At 36.3% G+C, this 17,770-nt stretch overlaps 1 protein-coding gene across 5 annotated transcripts in view; it reads left to right on the top strand.

The window, feature by feature from the left end:
• Window positions 1–17,770, top strand: part of WASF1 (WASP family member 1) — a 159,019-nt gene that overhangs the window by 115,845 nt on the left and 25,404 nt on the right. For 4 of the 5 annotated variants that reach the window (XM_079938830.1, XM_079938833.1, XM_079938829.1 and 1 more), the window contains exon 2: window positions 16,648–16,808. In XM_079938830.1, coding sequence (XP_079794956.1) covers window positions 16,676–16,808 — 133 coding nt within the window. In that variant the 5' untranslated portion in view covers window positions 16,648–16,675. Of the gene's footprint in view, window positions 1–1,946; window positions 2,002–16,647; window positions 16,809–17,770 lie in introns of those variants that run through there. The other variant, XM_079938831.1, reaches the window with a different exon arrangement.

The raw sequence follows: 17,770 nt of genomic DNA, 5'->3' as shown, positions 1-17,770 counted from the left end.
CAGCAGCAGCGGCCTTAGCGTCCCATGTGTCCCATGTCCGTCTCTGGGCTCCGCACTCTTAGCCGCGGCTCGCGCCCGTCCCTGGAGCTCTCTCAAGCAGCGTTCTTAATCCCCTCTCCTCGTGCACCAGGAAACAAAGAGGGACGTAAAAGTCTCTTGCCTCTTCGGCAGGTCCAGACCCCTCCCCGGACTCTCTCCCGGCCAGCCGCGGCGCACCAACGCCCTGCAGGCTGTGTTTACGCCACCAACCTCAGTCCTCTCCCGGCGCTCCGACAAAAGCCGGAGCCTCAGCTCCCAGTCCCGCCCGCCCCAGCGGGCGAGCAGACAAGCCTCTCGGCTGGTGAGTGCCGGTCGGCCCGATCCTCTGCGCTGGAATCTTTCCGCTTTGCCCTCCGCACCCCTGTTGCTGTGCTCTCCTCCGCGGCTCCCAAGCTCCCCCACTCCGCCTCCCGAAGTCTCCACCCGCGAAGGGGCTTCCTAGTGTGTGGACACTTTTCCTCCTTCACAGCTGTCTCCCGCTGGTGCAGGACCCGTCCCTATCCTTTTGTCTCTGTTTAGTTTTTTCTTTTGCCCTAACCAGGTACGTGGGGGGTTCCTTGCCTTTTGGGAGGTCTGAGGTCTTCTGCCAGCGTTCAATAGGTGCTCCGTAGGAGTTGTTCCACGCGTAGATGTATTTCTGGTGTATCTGTGGAGAGAAAGGTGACCTCCGCGTCTTACTCTTCCGCCATCTTCCAGGTCTCTTCTTAAATAATACCCCTGGCCCTGACTCTTGAGCCACTCATTCCACCTCTTTGAGTCATGTCTTTGGCTTGGCCTATGGTTCTCAGTCTGAATATTTTTGGATGTTTGTGAGTTTTCTATGAGAATTATAATTTTTTATTTTTATTTTAAAAAGGAATTAGTCCTGTCAAGTAATTTTAGTATCTCTGTTTATGATTATGTTTAGCATAATTTTGGTGCCAAATAGTACAGCTTTAATTATTTCAATCTAATAATGATATCACAGGGGCACACTTGCTACATAAATGTTGTATTTGTAAATAGTAAAGCCTAAATAGTGTCAATCAGGTAATGAATGAATAAAATTTCACAGCAGTTTAAATAGAGAAAAGGCTCTTATACATAGTAGGATAGGCATAAACAAAATAAAGGAGGTTTTTGGAGCAGTCAGTACAAGATTCATATAGCAAGCAGGATGGAATTAAAGCAAAATGGTTTCATTGTATTTAATACTGTTATTTTGAATTTTATTGGTTTTTTCTTGAATTTATTTTAAATCTATTTTGGTTTCATAGATTTATATATATATTTGGCATAAGAGTTATAAGCATAAGGATTTTACATCTGATTGTACATCCATATACTGCTAAGTAACATTACATTAAAAATAATTTAAGCTAATATCAAGGGTCTGAAAGATTTTTTTCTCTTCCAAAAAAGTGCTAAGGTGGTACTTCCCTGGTGGTCTAGTGGTAAAGACTCTGCACTCCCAGTGCAGGGGGCATGGGTTAGATCCCTGGTCAGGGAACTAAGATCCCGCATGCTGCACATCACGGCCAAAAAAAAAAAAAAAATGGCTAATACATTATTTAGTTTTTGATGTGTAAACGTTAAAATTTTCCCTATACTATATATCACTTCACTGTTAACTTTAAGATATTTAAGGAGATCTTTTAAACTCTTGTTTAGTAAATTTCAACAAAACAGAGAAATGAAATTCGTCCCATTATGGATATACAGTTCCACAGAATAATATGGCTGTTGTTATTGTCAATGGTCATCATCCATTCTGTTTCATAGTACACATGAAGAGAAAGGTACAGTTCAACATTGGAGAAATTAAATTGTTACCGCAGAAACCCATGTTTTGCTGTGCTGTTCCCTACAGAAAGAAGATGGCTGGAAATTTCATATGAGTGGGGAAACTGGAAGGTGAAGTGCTAGGAATATTGTTTTACCCAGGCTCTCTACTCTAGAAATCAAGTGAACTCAAGTTACAGGGTACGGAGATGGGAACAGTGTGGGGAAAAAAATGAGTTAAGTGTATCTAAGATTTCTCCTTTGGGCTGAAATAGATAAAAGAAGACATATGGAGAATAATGAATTATAAAGAAATAAAAAGGGAAAAAGAAAGTCACTAAATGCTCCTTTATCCTCTCAATTAGTTTTGGTTTTAAAAGCCATCATTCCCCCATAACCCTATGCTGCAAATACTATGAAATTACTGTCTCTGTGATCCCAGTTACCTGGTTATATTTATTACTAGTATTGGTCATAAATCTCTTCCTAATCTTGTAGACTTTGTAGATAGGGAATAATATATCATATAATTGATGTGATTTAGAAATAATTTTCAGTTTTGGCTGACGTAGAAATTTTCTTAAGCCAAGAATTTGGGCCTCACCCCTACATCTAATCCATCATCAGTCCTATTGATTCTACTTTCAGGATATATCTTGAATTGACATGCTTCTATGTCACCATCATCTAGTCCAAATGACTACTATCTCTGTTATCAGGACAACTTCTGTCATCTTGTACCTGGGTTTTCTAACTGGTCCACCTGCATTTATTCTGCTATCACTCACCCCCCCAAGTCTCCATGCAGCAATTAGAATGAACAGCAATTCCTGATCTTGGCACTTCTTTACTTAAAATTCTTAAGTGACTTCCCATTAGGATACATTGAAAATCTTTGACATTACCTTCAAGGTCCTACTTGATCTGACCCCCTACTGACTCTCAGTCTATGCTCAGTGTACTCTTGTCCACTGTCCTGCTCTCATAGCTGCCAGTACATTAAACCCCTTAGCGGTTAAGGGCCTTTGCGTGTGATGCACCTTCTAAGTTAGAATAAAAACATACACACACATGCTCCAACTCCCCCAACCTAGCTAGCTAATTCCTAATAATCCTCTGGTGCCAACTTAAGTGTCATTTTCTTGAGGAAACAGATCTCTTTATAATACCTAGTACTTTTTACTTCATTGCACTTATCATAAGTATAATTAGATACTAAATTCTAGCTAATCCCTGGGAGATTGTTTTTGCTTACCTTTTTATCTTCAGCAGTTAGCATAGTGCTTGAGCCATTGGTGTTCAGTAATTGAATGTCTAGATGAATGGATGGATGGCAGTGTGTCAGTATTGCCATTTTCATATAAAGTACAACATATAGGTAATTATTGCTTTTAGAGATATTACTTTCCAATAGAATAAAGAACACGTGATCTCGTTTTTCAAATAATTTAATCTGCATTTGTGGTTTACATACCTCAAATTTCAAATTAACATCTCTTAAAACACTAAAAATAACCTTGGAGCGATTTTATGCCTGTATGATTTATCCAAGTGAGTTTCAGTAGTGGTTGTATTAATTTAAAAGAAATACATATTTTCTTTGAGAGTAACATGGAATCAAATTTGACTACACTGAATCTCATTTCCACTCTAGAGGTGTTTAACAATATTAATTATTTCATTAGCATCCACTTTTCTTTTTGAATCTAACAGTAACGTCAGTAATGAATTGCAGTGTGTAGCTTATTTCTTCATTTCTTTTTTGCTTTAGTTCATATAGCAGTGTATTCTTTTCAACCAAAATTTAATACTTTGCTATTGTGACTTGAGGTGAAAAATATACTTTCTTTTTCGTAAAGATAGCACTCTTCTTAGGGCACATTCTTTAAGCAAGGGCCAGAGCACCTCAAAACAGTCAAATAACTGTAGATGTTCTGCATGATCAATAGTTCTTTAATCCTGTGAGTGCCTAGTTTGGCTTTGTCATCTCTTCGTGTGTAGAATTTTAGAGATTCATGAGTAGTGAGTAGTTTTAAAGTTTACTGCTCATAACAAAGGGGAAATTTGTTATTTTTATATATTCCCAAGGAATATATAAAATTTATTTAATTCTTCTGTTATGCATAATTAAGTGGCTTCTACTCTTAAGGAGGTAGGAAATTTCTTAAAAAGTATTTGCACCCTCAGAAATTCTTAAAGTATTTAAAATACTGAAATTTATTTTTATTAGAATGGTCATTTTATTCTAACCTGTTCCCTTAGGTTACATAATACAATATAATCCTTTAGTTTGGATCCTTATAAAGTTTGAAAATTATATTTCCATGATTTAACATAAAGCTTTTCTTATTTAATATTAATGTCATTAAAAAAAATCAGAAATACCCTTAAACAATCATAGATTAGTTGTTTCATTAATATATTAGTGAATATAAGGAATTAATACCTGTCATTGATGACATAATAAAATACTTTTAATTCTTATGCTCTTTCTATAACCTGCAAAGCAATTATTAACTGTAATTACTTTATGGCAGTCTTTTAAAAAGCAGCTATTTTATTTTCCTTGGAATTGCTAACTGAAGGAGTCCTTTAAATATTTAAAATAAATTTTATGGGCTATTTTTGTGTTCTGAAAATGATAATTTATTTTTCTAATATTTAAAGCCATAAAATTGCTATGATACCTGATCTTGGGTTATTTTTAACACTTTACATATTTATACTTTTGTGTATATGTATGTGTGTATGTGCATGTCTGTGTGTGTGTGTATATTATATATATATAATATATATATATATAAAATATATAACTGGTCTATGTGGTCCATGCTTTCTCTTGGGAGGGTGAAACAAGTAAGCCTGTGATTCCACAATACAAATAGAATAGAAAGATATTATTTTTCTCAAATGTATTTTCCATACACATAGAAAAGAGCAACTCCCTAGAATCATAATTAAATAGTTGCTTTAGAAAGGTGTGTGTGTGCGTGTGTCCTCTCCACTCAGTAACCTAAAGAATTTTTTTTGCCTCCTTACAGTTAAAGGTTTTCTCCTTTTTCCCTTTATTTATCATCAACTATTGAACATCTTCCATTTCTTAGATCTTGGAAACACAAGCTGAGTAAGGCAAGATTTTTTTGTCCTCTAGGAGTTCTTATTCAAGCATAGACATGTAAACATATAAGTATAATACAGAAGAGTATAATTGGTAGTATTTGGATAGATGCATATGTGGGTCAGAGTTGAGGGCACCAAAGAGTAGGTAGTTACATCTGCCTGGGGCTTAAATCATGCTTCAGAAAAGAGGTAATGCTTGAGTCTAGTCTTGAACAGCTATTCTCTGTGAGGATAAAAAGGGAAAAGCATTCTAGACAGAGAACAGCATGAGAAAAGGCAGGACTATAAGGCAGCAAGGTGTGTTAGAGCATGAGGTAGAAGGAGTGTAGTATGAATGAAGCTAGGAGACATTGGGAGGGACTAAATCCTGAAGAACTTGGTATATTATGTTTGGACTTTATCCTGGCAGCAATGAACCATTGAAGAGTTTGTTTCTGTAGGACAGTGACGTTACCAGCTTCAAAATTTTGACAATATTCTTAATGCTGTGATGGGAGTGCTGATATAGATGGCATGGCAGGAAAAAGCTGTAAGCCTCAAGACAGAAAGTCTAGTTCAACCAAGTGAGAGATGACCAGGGCTTGAATTAAAGCAGCAGAAGTTAGAATAGAAAAGGAACAATAGAATATGAGAGATGTTTATGAGATAGAATTAGTAAGGCTTTATTTCCTATTGGATATAGTTGGGAACTGTGGTGGTAGGACAGTTAATTCAGTGATGTCTAGATTTGAAGAGGAAATATAATGAGTTAAGTTTTGGACATATTGAATTTGAGGGATGTTACAGAACTTCCAAGTACAGATGTCTGGGAGATAGTTGCATAAATGCATCTACAGGTTAGGAGAGAGATTTGAGTTGGAGTTCAGAATTGTTGAGCTTTTCGATAAATATATATTGAATTATTTTTATGTGCCAGTGATGTACCCAGCATCCAGCATACTGTGAGGAACAAACTACACGATATCTGCTTTAAAACTAATAAAGGAGAGAAACAGAAATCAGTCATGAAGATATGTCATTACAAACTGAGACAAATGCTATAAGGAAACATTATAAGGTCCTATGAGAAAATTTTAACAGAAGGGCCTGATCTAGTCTGGGGCTGGGGCATCAGGGAATGCTCTTATTTGAGTTGAAATCTGAAGAACTAGTAGGAGTAGGGAAGAGAGGGAATGTGGGCAAGAAGAGTATCCCGGACAGAGGGAACATCAGCATCATACTAATAAGGTTGTCAAACTGAGTTAAAAAAATAATGAATGAAAAAGAAACAACTGTATGCTATGAAATGACATGTATAAACCATAGGGGTAGGTATACAAGAAAGTTGAAAGGAAAAGGATGGGAAAAGCTATATCATGCAAACAAAAGCCGTATTACTAGAGATAAAGAGAACTTTATAGTGATAAATGTACTTGATAACATAGTCTCAAAATGTGTAAATCATCTGGAGAATTCGATAAATCTGTAATTATAGTGGAAGATCTTAACACATCTCTCTGATAGAACCAGAACACAAAAAAATCATTAAGACTATAGAAGATTTGAGCACAATTAGCAAATCCAACTAATGGACATATGTAGAACACTGTAACCACCAACAACAAAATATACATTCTTTATGTATAATTGACTATATGCTGAGCAATAAAGTAAACACAAATACATTTTTTTTACATCTTTATTGGAGTAATAATTGCTTTTCAATGGTATGTTAGTTTCTGCTTTATAACAAAGTGAATCAGTTATACATATACATATGTTCCCATATCTCCTCCCTCTTGTGTCTCCCTGCCTCGCACCCTCCCTATCCCACCCCTCTAGGTGGTCACAAAGCACCGAGCTGATCTCCCTGTACTATGCGGCTACTTCCCACTAGCTATCTATTTTACGTTTGGTAGTGTATATATGTCCATGCCACTCTCTCACTTTGTCACAGCTTACCCTTCCCCCTCCCCATATCCTCAAGTCCATTCTCTAGTAGGTCTGTGTCTTTATTCATGTATTAGCCCTAGGTTCTTCATGAGGTTTTTTTTTTTCTTAAATTCCATATATATGTGTTAGCATACGGTATTTGTCTTTCTCTTTCTGACTTACTTCACTCTGTATGACAGACTCTAGGTCCATCCACCTCATTACAAATAGCTCAATTTCGTTTGTTTTTATGGCTGAGTAATATTCCATTGTATATATGTGCCACATCTTCTTTATCCATTAATCTGATGATGGACACCTAGGTTGTTTCCATCTCCTGGCTATTGTAAATAGAGCTGCAATGAACATTTTGGTACATGACTCTTTTTGAATTATGGTTTTCTCAGGGTATATGCCCAGTAGTGGGATTGCTGGGTCATATGGTAGTTCTGTTGTAAACACAAATACATTTTAAAGGATTGAAATAATACAGAATATGCTCTCTGACTATTAATGCCATTAAGCTAGAAATTAGTAACAAAAAATAATTGGAAAATCTCCATATGTTTGTTAATCAAAATAATATACTTCTAGATAACCCATGGAGCAAAAATAAATCACAGTGCATATTAGAAAATATTTTGCAGTAAACCATAACAAAATTATTACATATCAAAATTTGAGGGATAGGGGCTTTCCTGGTGGCGCACTGGTTAAGAATCCGCCTGCCAATGCAGGGGACATGTGTTCGAGCCCTGGTCCAAGAAGATCCCACAGGCCACAGAGCAACTAAGCCCGTGCACCACAACTACTGAGCCTGCGCTCTAGATCCCATGAGCCACAACTACTGAAGCCCACGTGCCTAGAGCCCGTGCTCTGCAACAAGAGAAGCCACCACAATGAGAAGCCCATGCACTGCAACAAAGCGTAGCCCCCGCTTGCTGCAACTAGAGAAAGCCAGCATGCAGCAACAAAGACCCAACGGAGCCAAAAATAAATTTATTTTTTAAAAAATTTGAGGGATACAGTTAAATATATGCTTAGAGGATAATTTATAGCTTTAAAACCATATGTCTGAAATGAAGCTGAATATCAATAAACATCTATATCAAGAAACTTTTTTAAAGAGCATCATATTAAACCCACTGAAAGCAGGAGAGAAATAATAAATCAGCAATAATGAAATTTAGTGAAGCCAAAAATTGGTTCTCTAGAAAGATTAATAAAATCAATAAACCCTTTGTGATTTAAAAAAAAGAGCATGCAAAATTAATATAGTAGATGAAAGCGAGGATATTTTACAATCTTATGATCATAGGAAAGTCATAAGAATAATCTATGTCAATAAATTTGAAAATTTAAATGAAGTAGATAAGTTTCTAGAAAATGCAGCTTACCAAAAATTAACAAAAGAAATAGAGAATGTCAAAAATTCTATGACAATTAAAGAATTCATATTTTTTAATAATTTTTATTGGGAATATAGTTGATTTACAATGATGTGTTAGTTTCAGGTGTACAGCAGAGTGAATCTGTTATATATACATATCCACCCTTTTTTAGATTCTTTTCCCATATAGGCCATTACAAAGTATTGAGTTCCCTGTGCTATAGTAGGTTCTTATTAGTTATCTCTTTTATATGTAGTGGTGTATATGTATCAATCCCTATCTTCCAATTTATCCCTCCACTCCTTTACCTGCCAGTAACCATAAGTTTATTTTCTACATCTGTAACTCTTTTTCTGTTTTGTAGTCTTTTAAAATTTTTATTATTTATTTATTTTGGCTGCGTTGGGTCTTCATTGCTGCACATGGGCTTTCTCTAGTTGCGGTGAGTGGAGGCTACTCTTCATTGCGGTGCACCGGCTTCTCATTGAGGTGGCTTCTCTTGTTGAGGAGCACAGGCTCTACGTGCACGGGCTTCAGTAGTTGTAGCACCCAGGCTCAGTAGTTGTGACTCACGGGCTCTAGAGCACAGGCTCAGTAGTTGTGGCACATGGGCTTAGTTGCTCTGAAGCAGGTGGGATCTTCCTGGACCAGGGCTCAAACCCGTGTCCATATGTTGGCAGGCGGATTCTTAACCACTGTGCCACCAGGGAAGTCCCATAGCCTTTTTTAAGATTCCACATATAAGTGATATCATATATTTGTCTTTCTCTGTCTGACTTACTTCACTCAGTATGACAATCTCTAGGTCTATCCAAGTTGCTGAAAATGGCATTATTTCATTCTTTTTAATGGCTGAGTAATATTTCATTCTATATATGTGCCATATCTTCTTTATCCATTCCTCTGTTGATGGACATTTAGGTTGCTTCCATGTCTTGGCTATTGTAAATAGTGCTGCAGTGAACATTGGGGCACATGTGTCTTTCCAAAGTGTGGTTTTCTCCAGATATATACTCAGGAGTGGGATTGCTGGATCATATGGTAGCTCTATTTTCATTTTTTTAAGGAACCTCCATACTGTTCTCCATAGTGGCTGTACCAGTTTACATTCCCACCAACAGTGTAGGAGAGTTCCCTTAAGAATTCATAATATTAAACCTTCCCACAAAGGAAACTTGAGGCTAAATGGCTTCATAATTGAACTATACCAAACTTTTAAGAAAAAAATTATGCATATCTTATACAAATTCTACCAAAGAATAGTTGAAAGAGGGAACATATCCCAACTTGTTTTATTAGACTAGCATAACCTTAATACAAAAGACTTCTCAAGGACAATACATGAAAGGAAGATAATAGACCAATTTCTTTCATGAACATAAATGCAAAAATTAATAAACTTAGTAACAAACCAGAACCAAATCCAGCAATACAATAAAAATGATATAACCTTCCTATTTTGAGATCAGCTGATTAGCAACCTTCATTCCAACTGCTATCTTAATTTCCCTTTGCCATGTACTACAGTCACAAATTCTGGGGAATCGAACATAGATTGCTTTGGAGGGCCATAATTTTGCCCTGCCACATACATCTCAACCAGGCTGGGTTTATTCCAAGGATGCAAAGCTGTTTAACATAAAAAAAATCAATCAATGTAGTTCACCACATTAACAATAAAAGAAGAAAGTCTCATAATTATAATAGATGTAGGAAAAAATTATAGAATCAACATTATTTTTTAAAAATCTTAGCAAATTAGGAATATATAGGAACATCCTTAATCTATTAAAAGGTGTCTACAATGGAGAACAGACTTGTGGTTGCCAAAGGGGAGGGAGATGGGGGAGAAAGGCACTGGGTGTTTGGGGTTAGCACATGTTAACTATTATATGTAGAATAGATAACAGAGTCCTACTGTATAGCACAGGGAACTGTCTTCAGTATCCTGTGATAAACCATAATGGAAAAGAATTTTTAAAAGAATGTATATATAATATAATATAATATATAATAATATAAATAACTGAATCACTGTGCTGTCTACCAGAAATTAACACAACATTTTAAATTAACTATACTTCAAGGGAAAAAAAAAGTGTCTACAAGGCAAAGCAACAATAACAACAAAAACCCTATATCAGTCATCTTGTGAAATACTGAAGGCTCTCCCTTTTGGTTTAGGGAAAAGACAATAATACTCTATTTCACATTGTATTAAAAGTTCTAGCTAATGCAATAAGGAAAAAAAAGGAAGAAAAAATTAAAAATAAATGAAAATTAGAAAGGAAGAAATAAACAATCATTAATCATATATAATAGATTGTATACATTTTAAAAATCCAAAATAATTTTAGATAGGTTAGTGGAGATTAGGAAAGTCTCCTGATATGCAGTCAATATTCAAAAATTAACTTATTTTCTATATATACAATAAAGAGAAAACAAAATATGCCATTTCTAGTACTGTAAAAAAAAATCATATACATACAAATGAATCTAACAAAGGATGTGTGACTTCTATTCTGAAAATTATAAAACATTATTAAGAAACATTCTAAAAACCTGAAATAATTGGAGGGATACACTATATTCATGGATAGGAATATGCAATGTTGTACAGATATCCCTACTTCCCAATACGATCTATAGATTTAGTACAGTTCTGGTCACATTCCCAATAGGTGTGTTTGTGTCTGTGTGTATAACCTGATAATCTGATTCTAAAATTCACATGGAAGTACAAAGGGCCAAGAATAAACAGCATTTTTGAAGAACAAGGTAGGAGGACTTACCCTATTCAATATCAAGACTTACTGTAAAGCTCCACCTTAAAAATACATAGACACTTGGTTTAAGACAAAAGCGTCACTGTAGAGCAATAGGAATGAACAGTCTTTTCAGTGAATGGTGTTGAAATATTATGTAGGAAACTTGCCTGCTACCTAACACCATTCACAAAAATTAATTCCATGTCAATTATAGATTAAAAGTGCAAGGCAAGGGCTTCCCTGGTGGCGCAGTGGTTGAGAGTCCACCTGCCGATGCAGTGGACACGGGTTCGTGCCCTGGTCCGGGGAGATCCCACATGCCGTGGAGTGGCTGGGCCCGTGAGCCATGGCTGCTGAGCCTGCACATCCTGAGCCTGTGCTCCGCAAGGGGTGAGGCCACAACAGTGAGAGGCTCACGTACCGAAAGGAAAAAAAAAAAGTGCAAGGCAAAACAACGAAGCCAAGAGATAATATCATACTTATGATCTTAGTGTATAAAATGATTTAAAACCTATGCTTTCATTTCCACTAAGATCAGGAATAAGACAAGGTTGCCCACTCTCACCACTCCTATTCAACATAGTTTTGGAAGTTTTAGCCACAGCAATCAGAGAAGAAAAGGAAATAAAAGGAATCCAAATCGGAAAAGAGGTAGTAAATCTGTCACTGTTTGCAGATGACATGATACTGTACATAGAGAATCCTAAAGATGCTACCAGAAAACTACTAGAGCTAATCAATGAATTTGGTAAAGTAGCAGGATACAAAATTAATGCACAGAGATCTCTGGCATTCCTATACACTAATGATGAAAAATCTGAAAGTGAAATCAAGAAAACACTCCCATTTACCATTGCAACAAAAAGAATAAAATATCTAGGAATAAACCTACCTAAGGAGACCAAAACGTGTATGCAGAAAATTATAAGACACTGATGAAAGAAATTAAAGATGATACAAATAGATGGAGAGATATACCATGTTCTTGGATTGGAAGAATCAACATTGTGAAAATGACTCTACTACCCAAAGCAATCTACAGATTCAATGCAATCCCTATCAAACTACCACTGGCATTTTTCACAGAACTAGAACAAAAAATTTCACAAGTTGTATGGAAACACAAAAGACCCCGAATAGCCAAAGCAATCTTGAGAATGAAAGAAGGAACTGGAGGAATCAGGCTCCCTGACTTCAGAGTATACTACAAAGCTACAGTAATCAAAACAGTATGGTACTGGCACAAAAACAGATCAATGGAACAAGATAGAAAGCCCAGAGATAAACCCACGCACATATGGTCACCTTATCTTTGATAAAGGAGGCAGAAATGTACAGTGGAGAAAGGACAGCCTCTTCAATAAGTGGTGCTGGGAAAACTGGACAGGTACATGTAAAAGTATGAGATTAGATCACTCCCTAACACCATGTACAAATATAAGCTCAGAATGGATTAAAGACCTAAATGTAAGGCCAGAAACTATCAAACTCTTAGAGGAAAACATAGGCAGAACACTCTATGACATAAATCACAGCAAGATCCTTTTTGACCCACCTCCTAGAGAAATGTAAATAAAAACTAAAATAAACAAATGGGACCTAATGAAACTTCAAAGCTTTTGCACAGCAAAGGAAACCATAAACAAGACCAAAAGACAACCCTCAGAATGGGAGAAAATATTTGCAAATGAAGGAACTGACAAAGGATTAATCTCCAAAATTTACAAGCAGCTCATGCAGCTCAATAACAAAAAACAAACAACCCAATCCAAAAATGGGCAGAAGACCTAAATAGACATTTCTCCAGAAAAGATATACAGACTGCCAACAAACACATGAAAGAATGCTCAACATCATTAATCATTAGAGAAATGCAAATCAAAACTACAATGAGGTATCATCTCACACCAGTCAGAATGGCCATCATCAAAAAATCTAGAAACAGTAAATGCTGGAGAGGGTGTGGAGAAAAGGGAACACTCTTGCACTGCTGGTGGGAATGTGAATTGGTTCAGCCACTATGGAGAACAGCATGGAGGTTCTTTAAAAAACTACAAATAGAACTACCATATGACCCAGCAATCCCACTACTGGGCATATACCCTGAGAAAACCATAATTCAAAAAGAGTCATGTACCACAGTGTTCATTGCAGCTCTATTTACAATAGTCTGGAGATGGAAACAACCTAAGTGTCCATCATCGGATGAATGGATAAAGAAGATGTGGCACATATATACAATGGAATATTACTAAGCCACAAAAGAAACGAAATTGAGCTATTTGTAATGTGGTGGATGGACCTAGAGTATGTCATATAGAGTGAAGTAAGTCAGAAAGAGAAAGACAAATACCGTATGCTAACACATACATATGGAATTTAAGGGGGAAAAAAATGTCATGAAGAACCTAGGGGTAAGACAGGAATAAAGACACAGACCTAATAGAGAATGGACTTGAGGATATGGGGAAGGGGAAGGGTAAGCTGTGACAAAGCGAGAGAGTGGCATGGACATATATACACTACCAAACATAAAATAGATAGCTAGTGGGAAGCAGCCGCATAGCATAGGGAGATCAGCTCAGTGCTTTGTGACCACCTAGAGGGGTGTGATAGGGAGGGTGGGAGGGCGGGAGATGCAAGAGAGAATTGATATGGGAACATATGTATATGTATAACTGATTCACTTTGTTATGAACCAGAAACTAACACACCATTGTAAAGCAATTATACTCCAATAAAGATGTAAATAATAATAAATAAATAAATACATTTAAAAAAACCTGTGCTTTCATACTAAACCAAAAAGAAAAAGAGTGATAAATTCCATCACTTTCTCATAAAAGACATCAAGAGAATGAAATAGCAAGTGACACAAGAGAAGATGTTTTCATCATATATAACCTTTAAATGGCTCATATCCAGTGTTCCTACAAATCAACCCTAACACAACAAATGGTAAATAGAAAGTGGGCAAGAGCATTGACTAGGCACTTCTCAGATGAGAAAAATCCAAAAGATAAACACGTGAAAAGGTGCATAAACTCTCAGTAACTGGGGAAAACATAAAACTGCAGTAAGTTATCACAATTTACCTACAAGAATTGCTAGATTTTTTAAAACTGACAGTACCGAGTGTTGTGAGGATGTGGAGCAGCAGCAGCCTCTTACACTGCTGAAAGGAGTATACATTAGTACAGTCGCTCTTGGAACAGTTTGACATCGTCTCCTAAAGTTCAAGCTGTGCATATCCTTAACCAAGCTATTCTCCTAAGTATATTTCCAACAGAAATGTGTAGATAAGACACATTTGTAAGACTTGTACCTGAATGTTCATGTACAATGTTCATGTTATTCATAATAGCTTCAAACTGGAAACACTCATGTATATAATAGCAACATTAGAATGTGTAAATAAATTGCGGTGTAGTTATACAGTGGAATATCTTACAGCATTGAAAATGAACATCCTACGGTTACACAAAGCAACATGGATGAATGTTACAAATATGTTGACTGTAAAGGGTAAGACACAAAATAATACATATCATATGGTTCTATTCACATAAACTTCAAAAAGCAATAAAAACAGAACTACAGTGTTTAGAGTTATCTGCTTAAGGTGTGAAAGTATAAAGAAAAACAAGGAAATATGTATTGTAAGAGTCAGAATAATGGTTACCTTTGGGGAGAAAGGAAGCGAGGGTGACTGGGGAGGAGACCAAAGTGGGACCGTTCTGGGATTTTTATTTCTTATGTTAGCTTGCTAGGGGCTTAAATCATTGAGCTGCACAATTTTGTATACTTTTTTTCCTACATGTTTCATGTTGTACAATTGTAAAAAGGTTTAAAATTGTAGAGAGAATGCTGAGCAAACAGGTCAAAGAGGACAGATTTCATGTAAAAGTTTGTTTTTAAAGAATGGTGATGAGTAACACTTAAATGCAATGAGATTTATCCAAAACTTTCCATTTGGTAGTGATTAAAACTCAGTAAATACTAAATGCCTTCCTTCAGTAAACATTGTTTACCGGTAGGTAAGTATAGGCAGTCCTCACTTTGTATGGTAGTGTGGGACCAAAAAGAAAAAAAGATGACCATACAAGATAAAACTGTACAAAATGATCTTAATGATCAGTGGGAAAAAAATAACAGTTGTTCCATAATCTTTAAAAATTTTTGTCAAAACATTAAAAATTCTTCTATGTTGGTTATAAATATATAGGGAAATGAAAAAATTAGTAAAGCTAATATTAATTTAGTATAATGTAATATGAAACATTAGAAACAATTAGAATTATAGTGCTTTATTTCTTTGTAAAAACCTTAACCAAGAGTAGCTTGAACAGTGCTTTGCCTTTTCCTTGTATAACTTAGAAAAACAGAGCTAGTAGAGTAAGCATCTTTTCTGTCCCATGGTAAATTTTCTTACTCTTTTCTACTAAATTTGGATCAGCTTCCAACACTTTATCCTTTGCACTTTCAGTGTCATGAAATATCTCCAAGAATTCCTTTATTGTGAAGTTTTTTGCTGTTGTCACTTCTTCTGGGACATCTTCCTTTTTGTCACAACGACTTTCCTCATTTACATCAATAATTTCACCTTCACTAAATTCCTCTGACTGCATATCTGTGTCTCTCAAACAGTGGCAGTGACAACATTCCTGCAATCAGCTGTTTTTTCTGTTACTCAACTTATATTCAATTTGAATTTCACTCCAGTGTCATCATTTTTCCTTTCTGTGCCACACTTTTATCTTTGTTGGCCAGTTCCCTCTTTCAGTTACCATTTTGTAAAATTTCATATGAGTTTATCACTGGGAGGCAAGAAGGTAAACCAGCTACATGCTTTGCTGTCTGTAGGTGAACTGAGTAACAGATGAGAAGTGACCTATCACCAACAGACTTTGAAAAGAAGTGATGTGATTGGTCACTGAAATGATGTGCATCTCTTATTAACATAGTGACCTGTGAACTGTGAAGTGCCAGCAAAGAAGTTCGTATTTATGTAGTTACTCACACTTAGTATACTGTGGTAAGTGAAGTTGGAGCCATGTTGTTGGGGGACTGTTTAACAAATTGTGGAAGCTGAAATTTGTGCATATGGGAAGCCTGGGAAATGAGGACTGACTGTAATACATAGAAGGTTGAGCCATTTGATCAATTAAATATTTGGTTGGTTTTGATTAGATTGAGGATGTAGGGCTACTTGGACTATCTGATTTCTGAGCTATTGAATGCCTGATACATTTTATGTGGAAGTGTAATTTTGATACTACTCTTGCAGTTTCTTTAATCCTTTTAGATACTTCCTTACAGAGGACCTTTCATACTAACTCTCTAGAACAAAACCCCTAGTTGTATAGTAAGTAAAATCAGTGGTTTTAGGAGAATAATAGTGATGATGATTATGAATTCACCATGAAGCAATTGACATTGAAAGTAAGTTTTTAAAAAAAAATTTTACATAATGTAGACATTCTAATAATTGAAGATAAAAATGGTTAACAAATCAACTTTGATTCATTTAGCCCGGTGACTCCATTTTCACCATCTTCATACTAGCAAATATTTTATTATTAAATGAAAAAGATAAGGTCTCACTCTGTGTTGGTCGAAACTGAAGTGTTAATTTATTGTTTGATTTCCTACAGGTGAACTGCCATAGAGGTTGATCTCAAGATGCCATTAGTGAAAAGAAACATCGATCCTAGGCACTTGTGCCACACAGCACTGCCTAGAGGAATTAAGAATGAACTGGAATGTGTAACCAATATTTCCTTGGCAAATATAATTAGACAACTAAGTAGCCTAAGTAAGTATTTTTACATCAATTAAAAATATTACTCGCTGGCTTCTCTGGTGGCGCAGTGGTTGAGAGTCCGCCTGCCGATGCAGGGGACATGGGTTCGTGCCCCGGTCCGGGAAGATCCCACATGCCGCGGAGCGGCTGGGCCCGTGAGCCATGGCCGCTGAGCCTGCGCATCCGGAGCCTGCGCTCCGCAACGGGAGAGGCCACAACAGTGAGAGGCCCACGTACTGCAAAAAAATACTACTCGTAAACCAGAATGTTATGCTTTAGGGTATTAAGATGATACTCTTGTGATTAATTTGGAGGGGGGGGGGATAGTTGATGAGAAGAGTACAAAGTTATCTTGAAAAATGTAGTCATTTTAAGTAAAATTAATGCGTTTTAGAATCATTTCTTCTTCCCCTGCATGTTTCCTCTGGGAAAGGGAAATAAGGATAGAATCTTTAGGAACAGAATCACATGATGGTTAAGAATTAATGAGATTGTTTTTAAAATATAATTCAGTCTGTAAAAGGTGGTGCTCAAGTTGTACTTTTGCTTGCTTGTTATCGCTATTTACTTTTTTCGAGGCTTAAACTATTTGTGTTTGGGGTTGCTAGTATCTCTCTCTTTATATACATATATATATATCTTACTAGCATAGGGAAATATTTTTTTATTACCAAATATCTAAAAGTGAAAGATGTGGAATAGTAACTAACTAGTCAGAGGATTTAGGTTAGTCAGGTGAGTTGTCTAAAGGACATTAGGATATCAGTCAAGTGCAGCATGATGGCAGACAGAAGGCAAGCAGGTTGGTCAGATAATAAAGGCCAGTGGAAGGGACAGGTTAGGGGAGGAGGAGACAGGCAGTCTGTTTCCATTATAAGATTACATAACAGAGCTACTAGGTTAAGGAATTAAATAAATTATTTCCCATTTATTCTAAATGTAATATTAGAAAAATTTTTTTAAATATAGTTTAT

Source organism: Stenella coeruleoalba, assembly GCF_951394435.1.
Source record: "Stenella coeruleoalba genome assembly, chromosome: 12".
Taxonomy (NCBI): domain Eukaryota; kingdom Metazoa; phylum Chordata; class Mammalia; order Artiodactyla; family Delphinidae; genus Stenella; species Stenella coeruleoalba.
The sequence above is the reverse complement of the archived record's forward strand: the minus strand, read 5'-3'. Positions and strand labels throughout refer to the sequence as shown.